Source organism: Myxine glutinosa, chromosome 13 (assembly GCF_964187855.1).
Source record: "Myxine glutinosa chromosome 13, kmMyxGlut1.1, whole genome shotgun sequence".
In the NCBI taxonomy this organism is placed as follows: domain Eukaryota; kingdom Metazoa; phylum Chordata; class Myxini; order Myxiniformes; family Myxinidae; genus Myxine; species Myxine glutinosa.
Window position 1 is genome coordinate 54,566,445 of NC_136273.1, and position 18,958 is coordinate 54,585,402.

General features: G+C 45.2%; 1 protein-coding gene and 1 long non-coding RNA gene across 7 annotated transcripts in view; both read right to left on the reverse strand.

Moving 5' to 3' along the window:
- LOC137438361 (DENN domain-containing protein 1A-like) overlaps positions 1-18,958 on the reverse strand; it is a 386,103-nt gene that overhangs the window by 34,733 nt on the left and 332,412 nt on the right. For 5 of the 6 annotated variants that reach the window (XR_013621219.1, XR_013621220.1, XR_013621218.1 and 2 more), the window contains 4 exons: positions 12,631-12,671; positions 10,174-10,245; positions 9,963-10,019; positions 6,780-6,905 (listed from right to left, as the gene is read on the reverse strand). Coding sequence is in view for 3 of the 6 variants with exons in the window: in XM_078767519.1 (XP_078623645.1) it covers positions 6,780-6,905; positions 9,963-10,019; positions 10,174-10,245; positions 12,631-12,671 (296 nt within the window). In the remaining 3 variants the exon portion in view is untranslated. Of the gene's footprint in view, positions 1-6,779; positions 6,906-9,023; positions 9,607-9,962; positions 10,020-10,173; positions 10,246-12,630; positions 12,672-18,958 lie in introns of those variants that run through there. The other variant, XM_078767520.1, reaches the window with a different exon arrangement.
- Positions 6,914-9,020, reverse strand: LOC144888686 (uncharacterized). The gene is made up of 3 exons (XR_013621222.1): positions 8,951-9,020; positions 8,707-8,739; positions 6,914-8,552 (listed from the first exon to the last, which is right to left on the reverse strand). It is a non-coding gene; the product is annotated as an uncharacterized LOC144888686 (long non-coding RNA).

The following is an 18,958-nucleotide window of genomic DNA, read 5'->3' on the forward strand; positions in this document are numbered from 1 at the left end:
AGGAACGGCGAAGGACGAGAGCGAAGACCGAAGGAACGATGAAAGTTTTAATTTTTCTTTGCACGTACGGTCAAGCTACAGCGAAGGAACCGCGTGTGTTTGTTGTTTCTGCCTCGCGGTTTGAAAAATTGAATAATTGGCCATGAAAACTAATTTGCGATTAATCGTAACTGCGATATGCGAACTTCCGGACAGTGAGGACGTAAATTCCGGACTTAGGGATAGTGACGACTTACTGTCTCGATTGTATCTTACTACTATCTTACTATCTTATATATCTATACTATCTTATCTATCTTATACTTACTGTCTATATACTTAGTCTATATTATAGATTGATTGTAGTTAAACACAATGCCCCAATCCATTCGTCGTTTACGACAGCGAAGGAACAAAACTGCGCATCGTGCACGCGCAATGGAATCTGACGAAGCACGAGCTGCTCGCCTGACACGCGACGCTACGTGCGTGACAAGGCGTCGTGCAGCTGAAACGGATGAAGAACGAGCTGCTCGCTTGGCAGACAACACTGGACGTGAGGCAAGGCGTCGTGCAGAAGAAACGGATGAAGAACGAGCTGCTCGCTTGACACGCGACGCTACGCGCGTGATAAGGCGTCGTGCAGCTGAAACGGATGAAGAACGAGCTGCTCGCTTGGCAGACAACACTGAACGCGAGGCATGGCGTCATGCAGAAGAAATCCCTCACCAGCGAGAAGACCGGCACGTAAGGGATGCCCTGCGCCATGCGGACGTACACCGTGCGAGACTTGAGCAGGCTCACCGTGACAATCGCAACCTTGCTCGATACGATGATACCGATTTCTTCCGAGAGGAACTTCATGTTGAGTATAGGCACGCGCTGAGCATGACCTCAGTATTTCAATGCACAAAATGCTCGCATTGTGCTGCTTTGGTGTGGAACGAGGAGGGAAGATGATTTTGCTGCAACCACGGCAAAGTCGACCTTAAGCATAATCCTACGAATCCCACACCCGGTTCAATTCCATCACAACCTCCAGATGCTATTAAAAACCTTTTCCTTAACCAGGACTTTGTGAAGCACGTGAAACAGCACCCCACACGTACGGGCACGCACTAGTACTCTAAAGATCACACAAACCCTTTACACCCCTTAATTCACTTGACTCCCTTAATCCTTCACATCTTTCAGACTCTTTAGACTGCTTGGATCCTTGATCATTTAGAGTTTAGACCCTTTTGACCACTTCGACCCTTACTACTATTGGAACGTACCCTTTAGACCACCTTTTAGATGTACACTACACTTGTAAACATTGATAATCTTCTCGCAAAACACAGCCTATACTTTTCAGCAAGTAATGCACAAACTCCGGTGGTGGTGGTGGTAGTAGTAGTAGTAGTAGTAGTAGTAGTGGTGGTGGTGGTGGTAGTAGTAGTAGTGGTGGTGGTGGTGGTAGTGGTGGTAGCGGTGGTGGTAGTGGTGGTAGTTGTGGTAGTAGTGGTAGTAGTGGTAGTAGTAGTAGTAGTCGTAGTAGTAGTAGTAGTAGTAGTAGTAGTAAGATTAATGAACAGGATTGTGTAATTAAATTGATATATGTGGGAAAATTACATTCCCAGACCAGGAATCGAACCCAGGGCCTCTGGAAAACCGTACCAGTGCTCTGCCATCTGAGCGACCCATCTCAGCTATCTGGGCGACCTGACCTCAGTCAGGGTTGCCCAGATGGCAGGGTACTGGTATGGTTTTCCAGAGGACCGGGGTTCGATTCCTGGTCAGGGCATGTAATTTTCCCACATATATCAATTTAATAGTTGGAGGAGTAATACTAGCAGTAGTATTAGTAGTAGTAGTAGTAGTAGTAGTAGAAGAGGTAGTAGTGGTAGTAGCGGTAGTAGTAGTAGTAGTAGTAATAGTAGTAATAGTAGTCGTAGTAGTCGTTGTAGTCGTAATAATATGAGTTTCCTTACAATGCAGGAGGAGACTATTAGACCCATCAAGCCTGCGCAGTGTTAGTTTGCCAACCAACCATTACGCCACCGAATCTGGCTAAATATAGATGCTCAAAAAAAACATCCAGCTTATTAAGTTTAATTTGCATTGTTCAGTCACTTTTACCATGTATATTCTGCTGTTTTAATCACAGCACCATCTCGGACATGGCTCATATTAATTTTTTTCTTTGTAAACAACAGCGTGATATATATGAGACATTATTATCAGCTGAGCCAGTGATAGTGTTGATGCTATGAGGGGGAAAAAAAAAAATTCTCCTGAAAATAAATGTCACTTTCCTCACCTAGTGATTGTGTGTTTGTAGCTGAAGAATGTACAAGTTAAGTTTGCTTAACTTAACATGTTAACTTGAGCTTAACATGTTGAGAATGTACAAGTTAAGTTTAAGTTATAGCCTGCCGATGTTGCCAGAAGTGGTGCAGAAGCCACAAGGAATGGAAGCACATTGGGCAAGACCTATAAATGGAGCTGCTAATATTTATGCAAAATAAATTTAGGTCTCATTTTGAACCACTTAGGTTATTCTGTGTAATTAACTTACAGGAAGGAATATTGTACATACGGGCAGAAGTGAGCATCTGGAAAGCATTGTTTCATACATCCGAGAGAAGACTATTAATAAATCAATATGAAGCGGCAGGTGGAAGGTGGAGGCGTTTTATAACATTTGTTATACTCATTTCTGCATATGCTGCACCTCATTCTCAGAAATGGTTTGTGGACATCGGAAACACAAACTTACAGAGTGAAAACACCTTTGTTGAGATAGAAAGCATCAATGAGAGAGATGCTAGTCCACGAGGTAGTCCACAAGCAGCTGGGCACTGGCCCTTATAGTGACTGGTGTTCATACAAAGCCAGAGCCTGACTGAAGGTCACTTGAACTTTGCCTGCTATTTAAAGGAGAAGGCAGGAGATCTCCTTTGGAAACACTTGGCTGATGCCGTTCAGCAGAACGAGATGGTTATCTTGAGAAAAATAAATCATGGGGATTCATCTGAATAACCTTTGCGTACAACTGCAATTTCTGGCAGGAACTCTTGATACATTTGTTTTTGGGTGAATGGAGATAAGATATGAGAATGCTTCATGAAATTACTGCTCTTCCTCTTGATGTACAGTGGTGGCTAAAAATATTGGCACCCTTGCACATTTTTCAGATAATGCACAATTTCTTCCAGAAAATTGTTGAAATCAAAAAATATTTTGGTATCCACATATGTATTTATTTGGATTGCAGTGGAACAAATATTAAAAAAGCTGAAAAAATTACTAAATCTTAGCTTATACCACCACCGTTTAGAGGCCATCTTTCCCCGCAAAGCGGGGGTTGGCCCTTTTCGGGGACCGTGGTTGTTGTTGTTTTTCCCCTTTTTTTTGAAGCAATGTTTTACGGCCGGATGCCCTTCCTGCCGCCAACCCTAAATCTTAGCTTATTCCACACAGAAATCCTAAAATGGCCTGGACAATATTATTGGCACCTTTTAGAAGTTGTTAGAAATAATTCGATTTCAAGCAGGTGATTCTCCTTAACTTTGGAATTGAACTCATCTGTGGTGAGTTGCAGGTGCCTGCAATATAAAAATCACTAATTCAACCAGTTTGAATGGAGAAAAGGAGTCATTCTGCTGTTTTGTGTCACTGTGTGTACCACAATGAGCATGGAGAAAAGAAAGAAAACCAGAGAATTGTCTGAGGAGGTCAGACACAAGATTGTAGCCAAGCATGGACAATCTCAAGGCTACAAGTCCATCTCCAGAGACCTTGATGTTCCTGTGTCAACCATACGCAATGTAATCAGGAAGTTTAAGGCCCATGGAACTGAAGCCAACCTCCCTGGATGTGGCCGCAAGAGAAAACTTGATTGAAGATTGCAGCGGAGGATTGTTCAAATGGTGGAGAAAGCACCTCGATCAACTGCCAAACAGATTCAAGCTGACCTTCAGACACAAGGTACGACAGTTTCAACTCACACCATCCATCACCAACTAAATTAAAGGGGGGTCTATGGTAGGAGATCCAGGAGGACCGCACTGCTGAGAGAGAGACATAAGAAAGCCCGACTGGAGTTTTCCAAAACACACCTGAACAAGCCAAAAACCTTCTGGGAGAATGTCCTCTGGACAGATGAGACCAAATTAGAGATTTTTGGTAAAGCACATCATCTCTATGTTTACAGAAAACAGAATGAAGCCTGAAAAGAAAAGAACACCTTCCCTACAGTCAAACATGGAGGAGGTTCAGTGATGCTTTGGGGTTGCTGTGCTGCCTCTGGCACTGGGTGCCTTGAATGTGTGCATTGCTTCATGAAATCAGGAGATTACCAAGGCATTTTGGAGCGCAATGTTCAACCCAGTGTCAGAAAGCTGGGTCTCCATGGAAGGTCATGGGTCTTGCAGCAGGACAATGACCCCAACACACACTTCAAAAAGCACCCAGGAATGGTTCAAGACAAAACTTCTGGGCTGTTTTGAAGTGGTCAGCAATGAGTCCAGATCGAAATCCCATTAAACACCTGTGGGGTGATGTGAAAACAGCAGTTGGGAGAAGGAACCCTTCAAATCTGGGAGAACTGGAGCAGTTTGCACAATAAGAGTGGGCCAAGCTGCCAGTAGAGAGGTATAGGAAGCTCATTCATGGCTATAGGAAGCGCTTGACTGCAGTTATTTTGTCCAAAGGCCATGCTACCAAATATCAAGTCCAGGGTGTCAAGAATTTTGTCAATGCCATTTCTTTTTATTTTCTGATTTAAAAGGATATATTAAGTTCTGAATAAAAAACAAAGGTTCTGTAATATAAACAGTGAAATAAAGAATTGTGGAGACCAAATACTTTTGTCAATTTCAACTTCTTTTTCGAGAAAATTGTGAGTTATTTGAAAACAAGTGCAAGTCACTAATTCAACCAGTTTGAATGGAGAAAAGGAGTCATTCTGCTGTCATTCTGCTATCTGCCATGATCAAAGTCCTTCCTTGGCACACCTGAGCTCCTCACCACATACAAGGCTTTCATCCGCAGCTCAATGGAATACTGCTCTCCCCTCTGGGCTGGTGCTCCTGCCTCACACCTAGCTCGTCTTCACGCTGTTGAAACCAAAGCATTCAGAATCATTGGAATCTCCCGCGATGAAGCAAACTCCAAGGGCCTCTCACTCACTCACCGCAGGCAGGTTGGTGGTCTTTCCGTCTTCTACCGACTCCTCTCTGGCCTTGCCCCCCCAGCTCTCTCTGGGCTCTGTCCCGCAAATATTCCTACAGGTCGCACAAGATCTGCCTGCAACCCTCTTATGGTTAAACTGCCAAAATCAAGACTCTCTGCTCACCTTCACTCCTTCATTCCTCTTTTCTCCCACCTCTGGAACAAACTCCCTCACTCTCTTCAATCCCACTCCACCCTCCAGGTCTTTAAAACAGCTGTTCACCACCATCTCTTATCTTCCCCCATCCAAAGCCTTGATCTTTTCTACCCCCGCTAATTTCACCCCAATTCCACTTTTTTGAAATACCAACTTCTGTCCTGGAAGTCCTTGGTGTCCTTGTGTTTTATACTTCTCCCTCCCCGCCCCCCTTCCCACGCCTCCTCCCCCCCAAGCCCTCTCCCTTCCACACATCTCCCTGCTCTCAAATGTTGTGTTTGTGTGCTTCCCCTTCTCTCCCCATCTTGTCTTCCGCTCCCTCTTTTTATATATTTTGTTTGTCTGGTTGATTTGTTTGTGAAGTAAATGTTAGCTCTTTCACGAGCCTCGATTCAGTATCCAAAAAAAGAAAAAGAAAAAAAAAAGTGTGCCAATATTTTTGGCCACGACTGTATGTGGCATAATGGTCAGTCAGGGCATCTGCTCTGAGGCTGGGAGTCGGTGGTTCTAATCCTGGCCGAATCATACCAAAGACTAAAAAAGGTATGTGCTCGACCTTTGTTTAACACTCGGCATTTAAAAAGGACAGAGCATGGATATGCAACCATTGTGTGGGCTCGATGAGCCAAATGGCCTCATTCTGCGGTGAAATTCCTTTTTATATTATCTCATATCAGGTTTTTAGATCATTGACTGTGAAAACTGTACCTGAATTTGCACTATTTCACCTTTAAGAGGTTTCCCTAAGTCACGGTATATAAGAACAAAATTATATAATTCTATCAGGTATTTTGTTTCAGAGGTGTTTGGAAAGTTCCATGGATCAATTCCGTACTGTACTCGTGAGTACGAAACGATGTGATTGAGGCGTGGTGGAGAGGGAAGGGAAAAATAGAAGGATATACAATTTATTATCAAAGTGGTCTAAATTCTGAAAAAAAATAAAAAAATTCTACACTTGCATTCATGATTTAAAAAAAAGAGACGATTAAAGGGCCTTTTTAACAGGAAGTGGTGAGGGTCAAAATGTCCACCTACTGTGATCAGTCCGGCAGCAGTGAACACAATAAATCAAAGGAAAAACTGAAACTTCAAATACAGCAATTCGGATATTCACTAATTGGACGCAGTCGTGCACATCTGCTTTATGCAACACAAATCAGCGGTAACTTGTGGAGTTTTAGATAAAGCTAGGAAATAGCCACCTTCAGACATCCCTGGCAATCCTTCTTATGACACAATGAGCAAAAAACATCCTGGGTACCAAAAAACGGTCAATCCTTTGGCCGAAATATGTATACAAAGAACTCTTTCGAGCTTGTGGTGCGAGTGTGCCAAAAAGGCCGGAAGTACATCAAATTTCACAAAGCATCAACTTATAGATGCAGCAAGAAACAGGCACAAATAATGGAGCTACAGGGCATACCTGAGGATTGAGGTTGGTAAGCGGTCGACGATTCTGTGTATCAGATGCATGCCGGCGTGCAGGGCGACCGAGTGTGCCCGATTGAAGACAGTCAGTTCCATCCTCCACGTATTCACTTTCAACATCCTTTGGGTAAGGGGAAATGCAATTCCACTTGTGGAACATTGACATGTTTTGATTTATAAATAAAAAAAATAAAAAAAGCAAGTTTGAATTACAAATTGACTATTATTGAGTGTTTGGGATAAGGTGTTTAGGATATTAACAAAGCAGCTGATAGTGATGAGAAAATGTTTGAAGAAGAGGAAATACGAGGGTGAGTCAATAGATGACGCCACGTTTCATTCAAACAGCACACATGATGATGTGCATGACTGTATCTATCCAGCAATGCTGGTTGGGAACTCTGCAGTGTGCTCATTGGACGATTTGGCAACTCTGAATCATGTGACTAAGATGGCGGCACCGTTTGGAGGTTGTCAATGTGAAGAACGAGCGATTACCATTTTTCTGGGTGGAAGGCACGAGTTGACCTGAAAGTGACTGACTAATGAATGTACAGTTTGTGGCATCATGACTGGACCAAATAAATGTGTACAGGCGGATAGAAAAATCTTGGAGAACGCAGACAAAGTGTGTGTGATAAATAGAGCCCAGGGAAACCACAATTTTGTATTAACCGATTCATTGTCAGATGTGGATCAACTTATCTCGAGTGATCGATACGCAATGTTATATGACGTCACAAAGGAAATTTGCCATAACCTACTCACTTATGAAAGGCGTCATGCAGGTAGGTGCCTAATATTCTTTAATGTCCATTAGGCTTAGCATTTGGAAAGAGGTACAGCCTTACTCCAACAGCTATATAATGAAGAGGATGACTTACGGTCTCTTATTGTGACGAGACATGAGATATTGGTCTTCCAACACAAAAGGGAATCAAAGAGACAAAGCATTGAAAGGAAGCATCATTTCCTGTGAAGGGGTTTACGGTCTTGCAATCTATATTGACAAAATTATACTGATGGTGATCTGGGACATGAATGATACCCTTTTGTTTCCATTCCAAGAACAATGAATTGTGCTGCAATTAGCTCCGCAATTACGAAAATAGATGAATACAGTCATGGCCAAACATATTGGCACCGTTGCACTTTTTTCAAATAATGCACCATTTCTTTCAGAAAATTGTTGAAATTAAAAAATATTTTGGTATCCACATATGTATTTATTTGGTTTGCAGTGGAACAAAACAAAAAAAGCAGAAAGAATTACTAAATGTTGGCTTATTCCACACAGAAAGCCTAAAATGGCTCGGACAATATTATTGGCACCTTTTAGAAGTTGCTATAAATAATTAGATTTCAAGCAGGTGATTGTCCTTTACTTTGGAATTGAACTCACCTGAGGTGAGTTGCAGGTGCCTGTAATATAAAAATCACTCATTCAAACAGTTTGAAAAGAGAAAAGGAGTCATTCTGCTGTTTTGTGTCACGGTGTGTACCGCAATGAGCATGGAGAAAAGAAAGAAAACCAGAGAATTGTCTGAGGAGGTCAGACACAAGATTGTAGCCAAGCATCGATAATCTCAAGGCTACAAGTCCATCTCCAGAGACCTTGATGTTCCTGTGTCCACCGTACGCAATGTTATCAGGTAGTTTAAGGCCCATGGCACTGAAGCCAACCTCCCTGGACGTGGTCGCAAGAGAAAACTTGATCGAAGATTGCAGCGAAGGATTGTTCGAATGGTGGAGAAAGCACCTCGATCAACTGCTAAACAGATTCAAGCTGACATTCAGACACAAGGTACGACAGTTTCAACTCACACCCGCCGTCGCCAACTCAAAGAAAGAGGGTTCTATGGCAGGAGACCCAGGAAGACCCCACTACTGAGAAAGCCCGACTGGAGTTTTCCAAAACACACCTGAACAAGCCAAAATCCTTCTGTGAGAATGTCCTGAGGACAGATGAGACCAAATTAGAACTTATTGGTAAAGCACATCATCTCTATGTTTACAGAAAAGAAAATGAAGCTTTCAAAGAAAAGAACACCTTCCCTACAGTCAAGCATGGAGGAGGTTCAGTGATGTTTTGGGGTTGCTGTGCTGCCTCTGGCACCAGGTGCCTTGAATGTGTGTGCGCATGGCATCATTAAATCAAGAGATTACCAAGGCATTGTGGGGTGCAATCTTCAACCCAGTGTCAGAAAGCTGGGTCTCCATCGAAGGTCATGGGTCTTGCAGCAGGACAATGACCCAAAAACAGTTCAAAAGGCACCCAGGAATGGTTTGACGTAACGCTGGACTGTTCTGAAGTGGCCAGCAATGAGTCCAGATGTAAATCCCATTGAACACCTGTGGGGAGATCTGAAAACAGCAGTTGGGAGAAGGCACCCTTCAAATCTGGGAGAACTGGAGCAGTTTGCACAAGAGTGGGCCAAACTGCCAGTAGAGAGGTGTAGGAAGCTCATTCATGGCTAAAGGAAGCGCTTGACTGCAGTTATTTTGTCCAAAGTCTGTGCTACCAAATATTAAGTCTAGGGTGTCAATAATTTTGTCAATGCCATTTCTTATTATTTTCTGATTAAAAAGGATATATTCAGTTCTGAATCAAAAACAAAGGTTCTGTAATATTAACAGTGAAATAAAGAATTGAGGAGACCAAATACTTTTGTCAATTTCAACTTATGTTCAGAGAAAATTGTGAGTTATTTGAAAAAAGTGCAAGGGTGCCAATATTTTTGGCCACGACTGTAGATATGTCGTCCCCGTCTTCAGCAACGGGTTGTGCTTCTGCAAAAGGACAATGTCACACATCACACCACCTGCAACACAGGAGGCACAGTCACAAAACCTAGAGGGGAGGTTTCTCACATGTACTGTACAGGCCCATAACTCACCCCATCTGACCTCTATGTGTTTGGGTCATTAAAGAAGGCCCTATGTCGCAAGTATTTTGTGCGGCATTATGGACACCAATAAAGCTGTCCATGTGTGGCTACGCACATGAAGCTGGCACCGAGATTGGACAAATGCATCTCACTCCTCGGGACTTATGTTGAAAAATGATCTGATCAGCAGTATGCATCCGTGTGGGTTCAATAAAAAGAGCAAAGTGGTATTATTTATTGACACCCTCGTAAAAAACTGGATATTTGTTACTTATGAGCTTGGTGTTCACCTTCTGTTTTAGCAAGTTCTTGACCTCCTTGAAACCTTGCTTTGCATGATCCTTGGCCTGAAAGAGTAGGAAGATAAGACAGTGTGCTGGAAGCATTAGAGTTTCACGATGTACAAGGTAGCGTTTGTTCTGTACTCGTGAGTACGAAACGCTTGCAAAGCATGGCAATGTTCCGATTCCAGTGGCGTGCGGCATCACGTGTGCAACTTACAAACTTGTACATCGTTTTCATGGCTGGGTTTGCACGTGTCTTCATCGAGTTTAAAAGAGCACCGCTGCTTTTCTGCCAAGAAAGGCAAACCGACACAAGAGGATTAAATTAGGTGAGAAGACATCTTCAAATAGCATTACCATAGTCCACCACCCAAATGAGGCAGCGTGCAATGCTTACATGGATTTTCACACATTTATATCGAGGCCAGTCGTGGGTAGTGCTGTTTATACCATAATCCCCCCATGAGCAAAACAAAACTGGTTGTTGCAAAGTTTAAAGGGCATGCGGCATGGGTTTGTGGTATTTTCTTTTTGCAGAAAATGAGAGATTTGTGCATTATGGGGCTATTCACATTGTATTCAGTCAAACAAAAGAAAGAAAGATAACGACACATTTTTCTCACTCAGTCGACCAATTTTGAATGTCACATTCAGGGTCAGAGATGCTCTATTGTTTAAATAATGTTGCGGAGATGTGATTATGGGGGTGACGGGTGTAAATAAATTAGTTATACTTTTTGTACATGTTCAGCATAAATGCGGGGTTTCTGCGTAATAATGATAGAGCTCTTCGCAATACCTGTATACGAGTTTTCCACCCTGACCATAAAAAGCAATTTTAGCGAAGAGTAAGTGAGCTCTCGTCGGCACCATGGCCAAATTACAAATTCCTGCCCTAACCTTAGTCGAAAGGCAGGCCTGGACAGTCGGTTCGTGAAAGACTTGGGCCAAGCTTCCCCTGGCCAACCCCACAAGAACGTGTGAATAATTGTTGCCATTAATGAAGAAAAAGATAGCAAAGTGATCTGACAGGTGAACAACATTTTTATTGCCTTTATCCAGTTCAATTAGTTCCTCTTCAATAAATGTCTGCCAAAAACCCTATTCTGGTGAAACTACCAAATTCAAGAATCTCCGCTCACCTTCACTCTTTCATTCCTCTTTTTTTCACGCCTCTGGAACAAACTCCCACAGTTACTTCAATCCCTCTCCTGCCTCCAGGTCTTTAAAACAGCTGTTCACCACCATCTCTTAACTTCCTCCATCCAAAACCTTGATCTTTTCTACCCCGTTAAAACACCCCAAATCCACCTCTTTCAATCTTTGACTTCATTCCTGAAATTCCTAGCAGTGTTCATTTGCTATATACCGTGTACCCTTCACCCCAACCCTCTCCCTTCCACAAATCTACCGAAGTCCCTTTTCTCTACTGTTGTTGTGCTTGTATGCTTTCCTCTCTCTCGCCCTCATGTCTCCCGCTCCCTTCATTGTATGTTTTATGTGTCTGTGCATGTTTTCATGTGTTAGCTCTTACATGAGCCTCGACTCTGTATACAAAAAAAGAGGAAGCTGCCTTTCGCCTTCGGTGTACTGTATTACATATTTGAGCGATATTCTTTAATTGAGCTCAGAACAGCTCCTTTTGCATGTTTTCCAGAAAACCCCTCACCATGATGAAATACAGTAATACACCAGCAATATTTTAAAGATAACAAGCGTTACGCCTCGGTCCCCCGTCGGGGAAGTGATGTGAGTTGACAAAGTGGAAGACGCAGAAAACATGGTATGATATGTTATTTCGCTCACAAGGTTCAGACATACATGGAGGCGGCCATCTTGGATTTTAACGTGGCGACCCAATTTTAAACAGCGTTCTTCCTTGTGCCCAGATACACCCACACACCAGATTATAAGTTGGTACTTCGCTTATTTTTCAAGATATTCCGCTCACAAGGTTCAGACATACATGGCGGCGACCATCTTGGATTTTGACGTGGCGGCCCAATTTTAAACAGCGTTCTTCCTTGTGCCTAGATACACCCAAACACCAGACTAGAAGTTGGTACTTCGCTTATTTTTCAAGATATTTCGCTCACAAGGTTCAGACATATATATGGTGGCGGCCATCTTGAATTTTGACGTGGCGACCTAATTTACAATAGCGTTCTTCCTTATGCTGAGATACACCCACACACCAAATTAGAAGTTGGTACTTCGCTTATTTTTCAAGATATTCATCTCATAAGGTTTAGACATACATGGCGGCGGCCATCTTGGATTTTGACGTGGCGACCCAATTTTAAACAGCGTTCTTGCTTGTGCCTAGATACATCCAAATCCCGGCTCCCCGAGCTCCCGAACCGGGAACAAAGAGGAAAATGAGAGGGTACTGGGTACTGAAACAATTGTGATTGGAAGAGGAATGCACAGAAATATAAATGTGATGCACTCATGTACAGTGTGCAAACATCAATTGTTTTAAACCCCCAAACCTCCACCTTTTCCCCAATCCAATGCTTCCCCTCATCTCCTTTTCTCGGCTGCTTGTACTGAAGACAATGTGATATGACCTCAAAGTACAGCCTCAACCCTTGCAGAGACAAGAAACCCTTTGATAGGTTGTTCTCAGGCCCGCTAATGAGGCAAAGTACATGGTCCGCGACTTCAAACTCACCTTCACACTAAGCAGCCACAGCTGATATGACTTGCTGCTGCCTGGTTCACACATTGGCAGAGAGAAAGAAAAAGATGAAATTTAAGTAACCAAATCCAGTAACCGTGAATCTCATGCTTTGGAATTCAGGCTAACCACAAACACATATAAATGTAAGCAACAGATAAGCTTCACTATTCTGCATATAGTGAATATGAAATAGAGGCATATGATAGTTTAGTTGTGAGGACATTGGACTAGCATACCCTAAAGGTTGTGGGATCAAAATCTGGCCAAAGGCAACAGCTTTAAGGATTTCGATTCTATGCTTCATGAAGCCAAGCCAGACTCAGGAGAATTAGCATGTTGCTGACGGACTGCCAATAAAGACCCAGCTGGTTAATTAATACGACGTTCAGACAGGAGATAGTCAACACTTACGGGATTACTCAGAATGCATAGTTCGGGCAAGTGGACTCCAAAAATAATCCCCAAAAATGGTGCCGATGAAATGACAAAGACACAACTCTAATCCCTCAAATAAATAAAAGTACCAATTGACGAAATGCAAAATGTATTAAGATGTTCGCATAGAGATGTCAGATGAATATATCAAATTTCACAGAATAATACATAAAGCGATTAAAAGTACTTTTGAATACAAAATATTTTGCCAAGCAATCGCCACCATTTTATCAGGAAAACATCGACGGGATTAGGAAATTTAGAACGGGCCTTGTAAATTCTAACATGTCATTCCACAATCGGATAAAATAACTTGTAAGGCATTTCGTATTAACTGACATCTGTGACGCAGCTCGTACACGTCTATACCTGTCAATACTCGGGAGCAACCCCGTCCTGGTATTTCACTCGATCCACCAACATTATAGGAATGCTAAGATGGCACCTGTATTTCACTTAATGTTTGGCAAAGCTCAAACCTGTGGTTGGTGTAAGTCATTGACATTTTCATCTCTTTCCCTAAATCATCCAGAGGAACAAATTCCTCTCAATGTACTTTGAGCGAAACCGATGAAGCTTTAAAAATACAGAATTTCATCACGAGATGGTTTTCAACATTTTCACTCTACATTCTTCGATGAGAAAATAAAGTACAAACTTCACTTAATTTTATTATTATTCTTATTGTCATTATTATTACTAGCAACAGTACCCGCCCTATGGGCGGGGCTTCAATTGGGAGGCCCAAATGAAAAGGTAAAATATCAGAAATTGAAGGCTTTTTATATTTCAAACGATTTGTATAAACATCCGTTGAATCATATCACATGCAAATCATCAAAATCCAAACAGTACATGGCTAAACAGTACATGGACGATCACGTACCACATACGTCTCGCTCGCTCTCATGTTGTCCCGATAATGATCCTTCCGCAGGTTCACCGATGGAAACCTTGTTACGACTTTTACTTCCTCTAGACAGTCAAGTTCGCTCATCTTTTCGGTGCACTGGCACGAGCCGAGAACGGCCCGTGCAGGGGCTGATCCGAGGATCTCATCAAACCGTCCGATCGGTAGTAGCGACGGGCGGTGTGTACAAAGGGCATGGACTTAATCAACGTGAGCTGATGACTCGCGCTTACTGGGAATTCCTCGTTCGTGGGACACTGTCTCAAGCCCCAGTCCCCATCACGGATGGGGCTCAGCGGTTTACCCGAACCTGATGGCGAAGGGCAAGGTACACGCTGGCCCGTCCAGTGTAGCGCGCGTGCGGCCCTGGACATCGAAGGGCATTAAACGTTCATTAAAGGATTACAAAACGAAAAACATTACGAAATTACGTTCACACCGTCACGTCAAACACTACCGTGAACACATACATCGTCACAATGAGAACATCGTCACAATGAACGTTATGCGAACGCGAATGTTATGCAGGAGTCCAAACCTGAGAATGCTGGAGATCAAAGCTGAAATTGGGAAAACTAAATAGCCTATTTTACTCCCAGGGGTCCCAGGATTACCCACCCAAAATATTGTTGCGAATATGGAATTTGGCCTCCATATCCACTTGTAAATATTCCCCTATTTCCCCAATACTCCCCAACTATCCCCAATCCCCCATTCCCTAGTCCCATTGTCTGTAAACAACAATCAGTAGAGCCGACCTTCCCCTATTTCCCCCATTAAATGTCGCACCCAGGTTCACCGCATCTCATGTAGACAACTTTCGGACATCTTGCTAGTTATTCTTAGTCTATGTCAGTTAAGGACTCGTTTCCATTAATTCTGACTCTTCGTTGCACCAGAATGTGATTATATGGCACCAGTAGTGAGTTTAGGACCTTCCCATACCTCCCCGCATCTCTTCCCCATGAAGAAGCTACAACAACAACAACTACAACAGCAGGGGGGGGCGGCGCGGCGACGGCGCGGGGAGTGTGCGTCCTCACACCGGCTCGGTTAGCCGCCATGACCATGCGCTCCGACGGGGTTACCACGAAGGGGCTGGCTGTCAGCTCCTCGTCAAGGGCGGAGCCTGGTAACCCCCCCCGCACCCAATAAGAAGGGCGGACCGATTCCATCTGGGGCGGAGCTAACGAGCCGAGGGCGTGTCACTCCCCGCCGGATATACAGAGCGACTCACCGGACGTGACGTGAGATGCGCCTGAACTACGGAGAGCAGAGGAAGCCACCGCCACCCCCAGCGCGACGATACCTCCCCGCATCTTTGGACCGGACCGAACCGGGTCGATTCTGCCCTGAGCCCAGGTGCACCTGGAGCCATCGCTACCCGCCTTTCCTTGCCATCAATCCCCGTGTGAGTCAGCCTTGTCCCGTTTATCTGTCGTCTGTTGGGGTTAATATAAGTGTGTCTAAGTGCCTGTCTTTCTATGATGTCCCTCTTGTAGTTGTAATCTAACCTTCCGCCTTAATATAACCTCCTCCGGAGGACTTGAGAACTGAACCCTTGGTGTCGTGTCATTTTAGTCCCAGCCGTTGTGTCCTTTTCCTTCATTGATCTAGCGTAGCGCGACTAGTCAACGTTCGAGCATAATCGGGTAAACTGTGCAGACGTGGTCATACCAAACCGCTCGGTAAACTAACATCCACAACCGCGTCTGTAACAATTGGTGTCGAGGAGTGGAATTCGGACCCGGGACTAAATTTATTAGGCCCAAACTTTGGGAGGTAGAATCGATCCGGAGCGCGTTTACTGCGCTCGACGAAATTATAACGGCGAAATTTGATTTTGTTATACGGAAATAAAAACCCGAATTTTGAAAGTCGCGCTATGGCAGACCAAGTCGGCTGGGGTCCGGTAGTGGAGAGTGAGGCAGGGTCGGTCCAGGACCAAATTGAGGGACGCGAGGAGAGCGAAGCAGTGAGGGTAGCAGGTTCGCAAAATAGCGCCGTCACGCACGAAGTAGCGGGCGCGCAAAATGGCGCCTCGCAGATGGCCACGGCGTCCACGCCCGCGACCGTGGCAGCGCCCCTGGTGGATTTGAACCTTTTTTTTCTACAAATGAAGGCCCTTATGGCCCAGAATAGTGAGCAAATGAGGGCTAATAGTGAGCGATTGGAGGGCCAAATGGGGATAATGAGGCACGAATCGAGGGCTCGGAGTGAGCAATTGGGGGTAATGGGAAACCAAATGGGGTTAATGAGGGACGAAGCGAGGGGTACCAGTGAGGGGTTAGACAATAATTTTAAGGGATTAGACGAGAAATTTGGGAAATTGGACAATAGATTAGGGGAAATACAGGAGGGGTTAACGGGGGTAGAAAACAGAATGGCCGCTAAAGAGGATCAAATGGAAGGGATGCAAAAAGGGTTAGAGGGGTTAGAAAACACCATGGAAGGCAAATTGAGGGACATGAGGGACCAAGCGGAAAGGGAAGTTAAACAAATGGGGCAGCAGATAGAGGGGGTCAGAATGGGGGTAGAAACCAAACTGGATGCTCACAGGGAGGAAATGGAGCAGATGAGGGTGGCATCTGGGCAGGAGATGCAAGTGATGGGAGAGGATATCAGAAGAGGAGTGAGTGAGGAGGTCGGAGGAGTGCGCGAGGAGGTGAGGCACTGTAAGGAGCACATGGAGAAGGAGGTGAGAAAGGGGACTGTAAAGTTACAAGGGGGCATAGAGGACCTGACGCAGGAAGTGGAACAGCTGACGGAGGGACAAAAAGAACTAACGGACCAGGTAAAGAAGAACACAGCGGTAATAGGAGGGTTAAAAGCGACACAAAATGACCTAAAAAATGACTTGGTAGCGACGAAGAGGGAATGTCAGATGGTACGTGAGGGACTGACAACGAGGTTGGACGAGGTGATAGAGGTAATGGAGACGAAGGACCGGCAGGTGAGGATGCACCTGGAAACGGTCAAGGTAGCCTTAGAGGATGAGCTTGAGGAGACGTACCGGGGAATAAAAGAGGTGAAGCAGAAATTAGAAGAAGTGGAAGAAGGGGTGAGCGAAATTAAGAAGCGACGGAGAGAGGATAAGAAAGAGATAAAAGAGGAGATAAAAGAATTGGTCCAAAGTCTGTGTCTGGATCGTGATGATGTGCTCATTAACCGGATGAGGGATTCGCAGGTGATGGAGGAGAAGCGAAGAGGAAGAGGACCCGGTGTAAGTGGTGACCAATATGGTCGTGCGTATGATGCGCCAGGGGATTTAAGAAGCTTGGGGGTCGAGATGGACCCGGGTGTTCGTGAGAGGCCGTTGGTGAAGTGTGCGACAGGTCTGGTGTGCGAAAAAGGAGGTGTGCGAGAAAGTCCGACTCTGGGGTGTGTGAGGAAAAAGTGCGTGCCAAGGAGTAGTGAGGGTGCTGGCGAGAATGAGTCGGTCGTAGCGCGTGTGCGAGGGGGCACATGGAAGCGCGGTGTGGTGAGTGTTACAGAGGGTGTGACGGGAGAGTGTGCGCAGGAGTGTGCGCGAGAAAGGTGTGTGACGGACAGGTGCATGGGGAAAGAGTGCGCTGTCAAGGGCAAGGAAGAAAGCACACCTGTGGTGAGTGTTACAGAGGGTGTAACGGGAGAGTGTGCGCGAGAAAGGTGTGTGACGGACAGGTGCATGAGGAAAGAGTGCGCTGTCAAGAGTAAGGGTGAGTGCGCTGTCAAGAATGGAGGTGAGAGTAGTGAGAGTGACAAGGAGAGTGAGTTGGTTGTGACAGGTGAGCGAGGATGTACACCTGGGATGGAAGGATGCACACCTGGAATGGTAGAGCGTGAGTGGGAATGCACGCTGGAGTTGGTGGTGAGGCACGTGGTTGGGTGTGCGAATGAGAGCACACCTGTGATTGTCACAGAGGAGGTGACAGAGGAGGGGGCGCGAAGAGGTGTATTGGTGAGGTGTGCGAGCGACGAATGTGTGCCAAGGTGTTCGGTGGTCAGGTGTGTGACCAAGGCTGTGAGTGCAATGAGGGTACCTGGGTGTGTAAGGAAAGGTACGAGGAGCATGGGCACGGCTGGATGTGTGAGCAAGGAACGGGCTGCGGGGTGTAAGCGTCCAGGTGAAGCATCGACGTTAGACGGGGTAGAGTTTAGAACGACTTATAGCCGAATCGGGCCCTCGGTGCGTGCTGGGCCTCGCTTTGAGCGGCCGCGTCCGTGCTCCACTAGGCGGAGCGGGCGGCTGGATAGGAAGGGTCGTCATGGCGACCACTTTTTGGTGAGGCATTCCGGCAGGCCGAGATCGAGCCATGGGATGGCTCCACGCCGAGATGGTGCGTGGGATCTCGGCCCGGGTAAGCCCCTGTCCCTGCACCGAGTGCCGGACGCATCCAGCCGCTGGCACAGAACAACCCGCATTCATGGCTTGGCTTTACGAAGCCGGGCTTTGGACAGGAATTGGCGCACCGAGAGGTATTAGTGAGTAGACTGGGTGATGAGGTTAGTGTTTTGGACCCAAAATTAGAGAAAAACAAAATTTGATGATTGGCAAAGGATTGGCAGTAATGATTGGCAGATGATGGGTAGTGATTGGCAAATTTTTGATTGGTTGGAATTTGGTAAGCAAAATTGATAGTGAGAGACCCCCGATGTGGTGGGATGGCAAATCCACCATCCCTCACAGGGGGGGCAAAGGAGCACTAGCTTATGGGGTTTGGCAGTGAAAACTAGCCCGGGTGGGTTAGGTTATATTGATAGGGATCTAGCGAAGATGACATTAGGTGACGTTAAGGTTAGATAGTGACTGATACCTGTAGTGGGGACGCAGGTAGATTAGTATGGATGATAATGACGTGGGAGCGCAATAGTTTAAAGGGACGACTGGGAAGCGCAAGTTTCAGAGGGGAGTAGTTAGATGAGATGATGCTGTGTGAGAATGGAACAGGTGTGATTGCACAGGTGTGCAACTGGACAGGTGTGTGGAGCAGT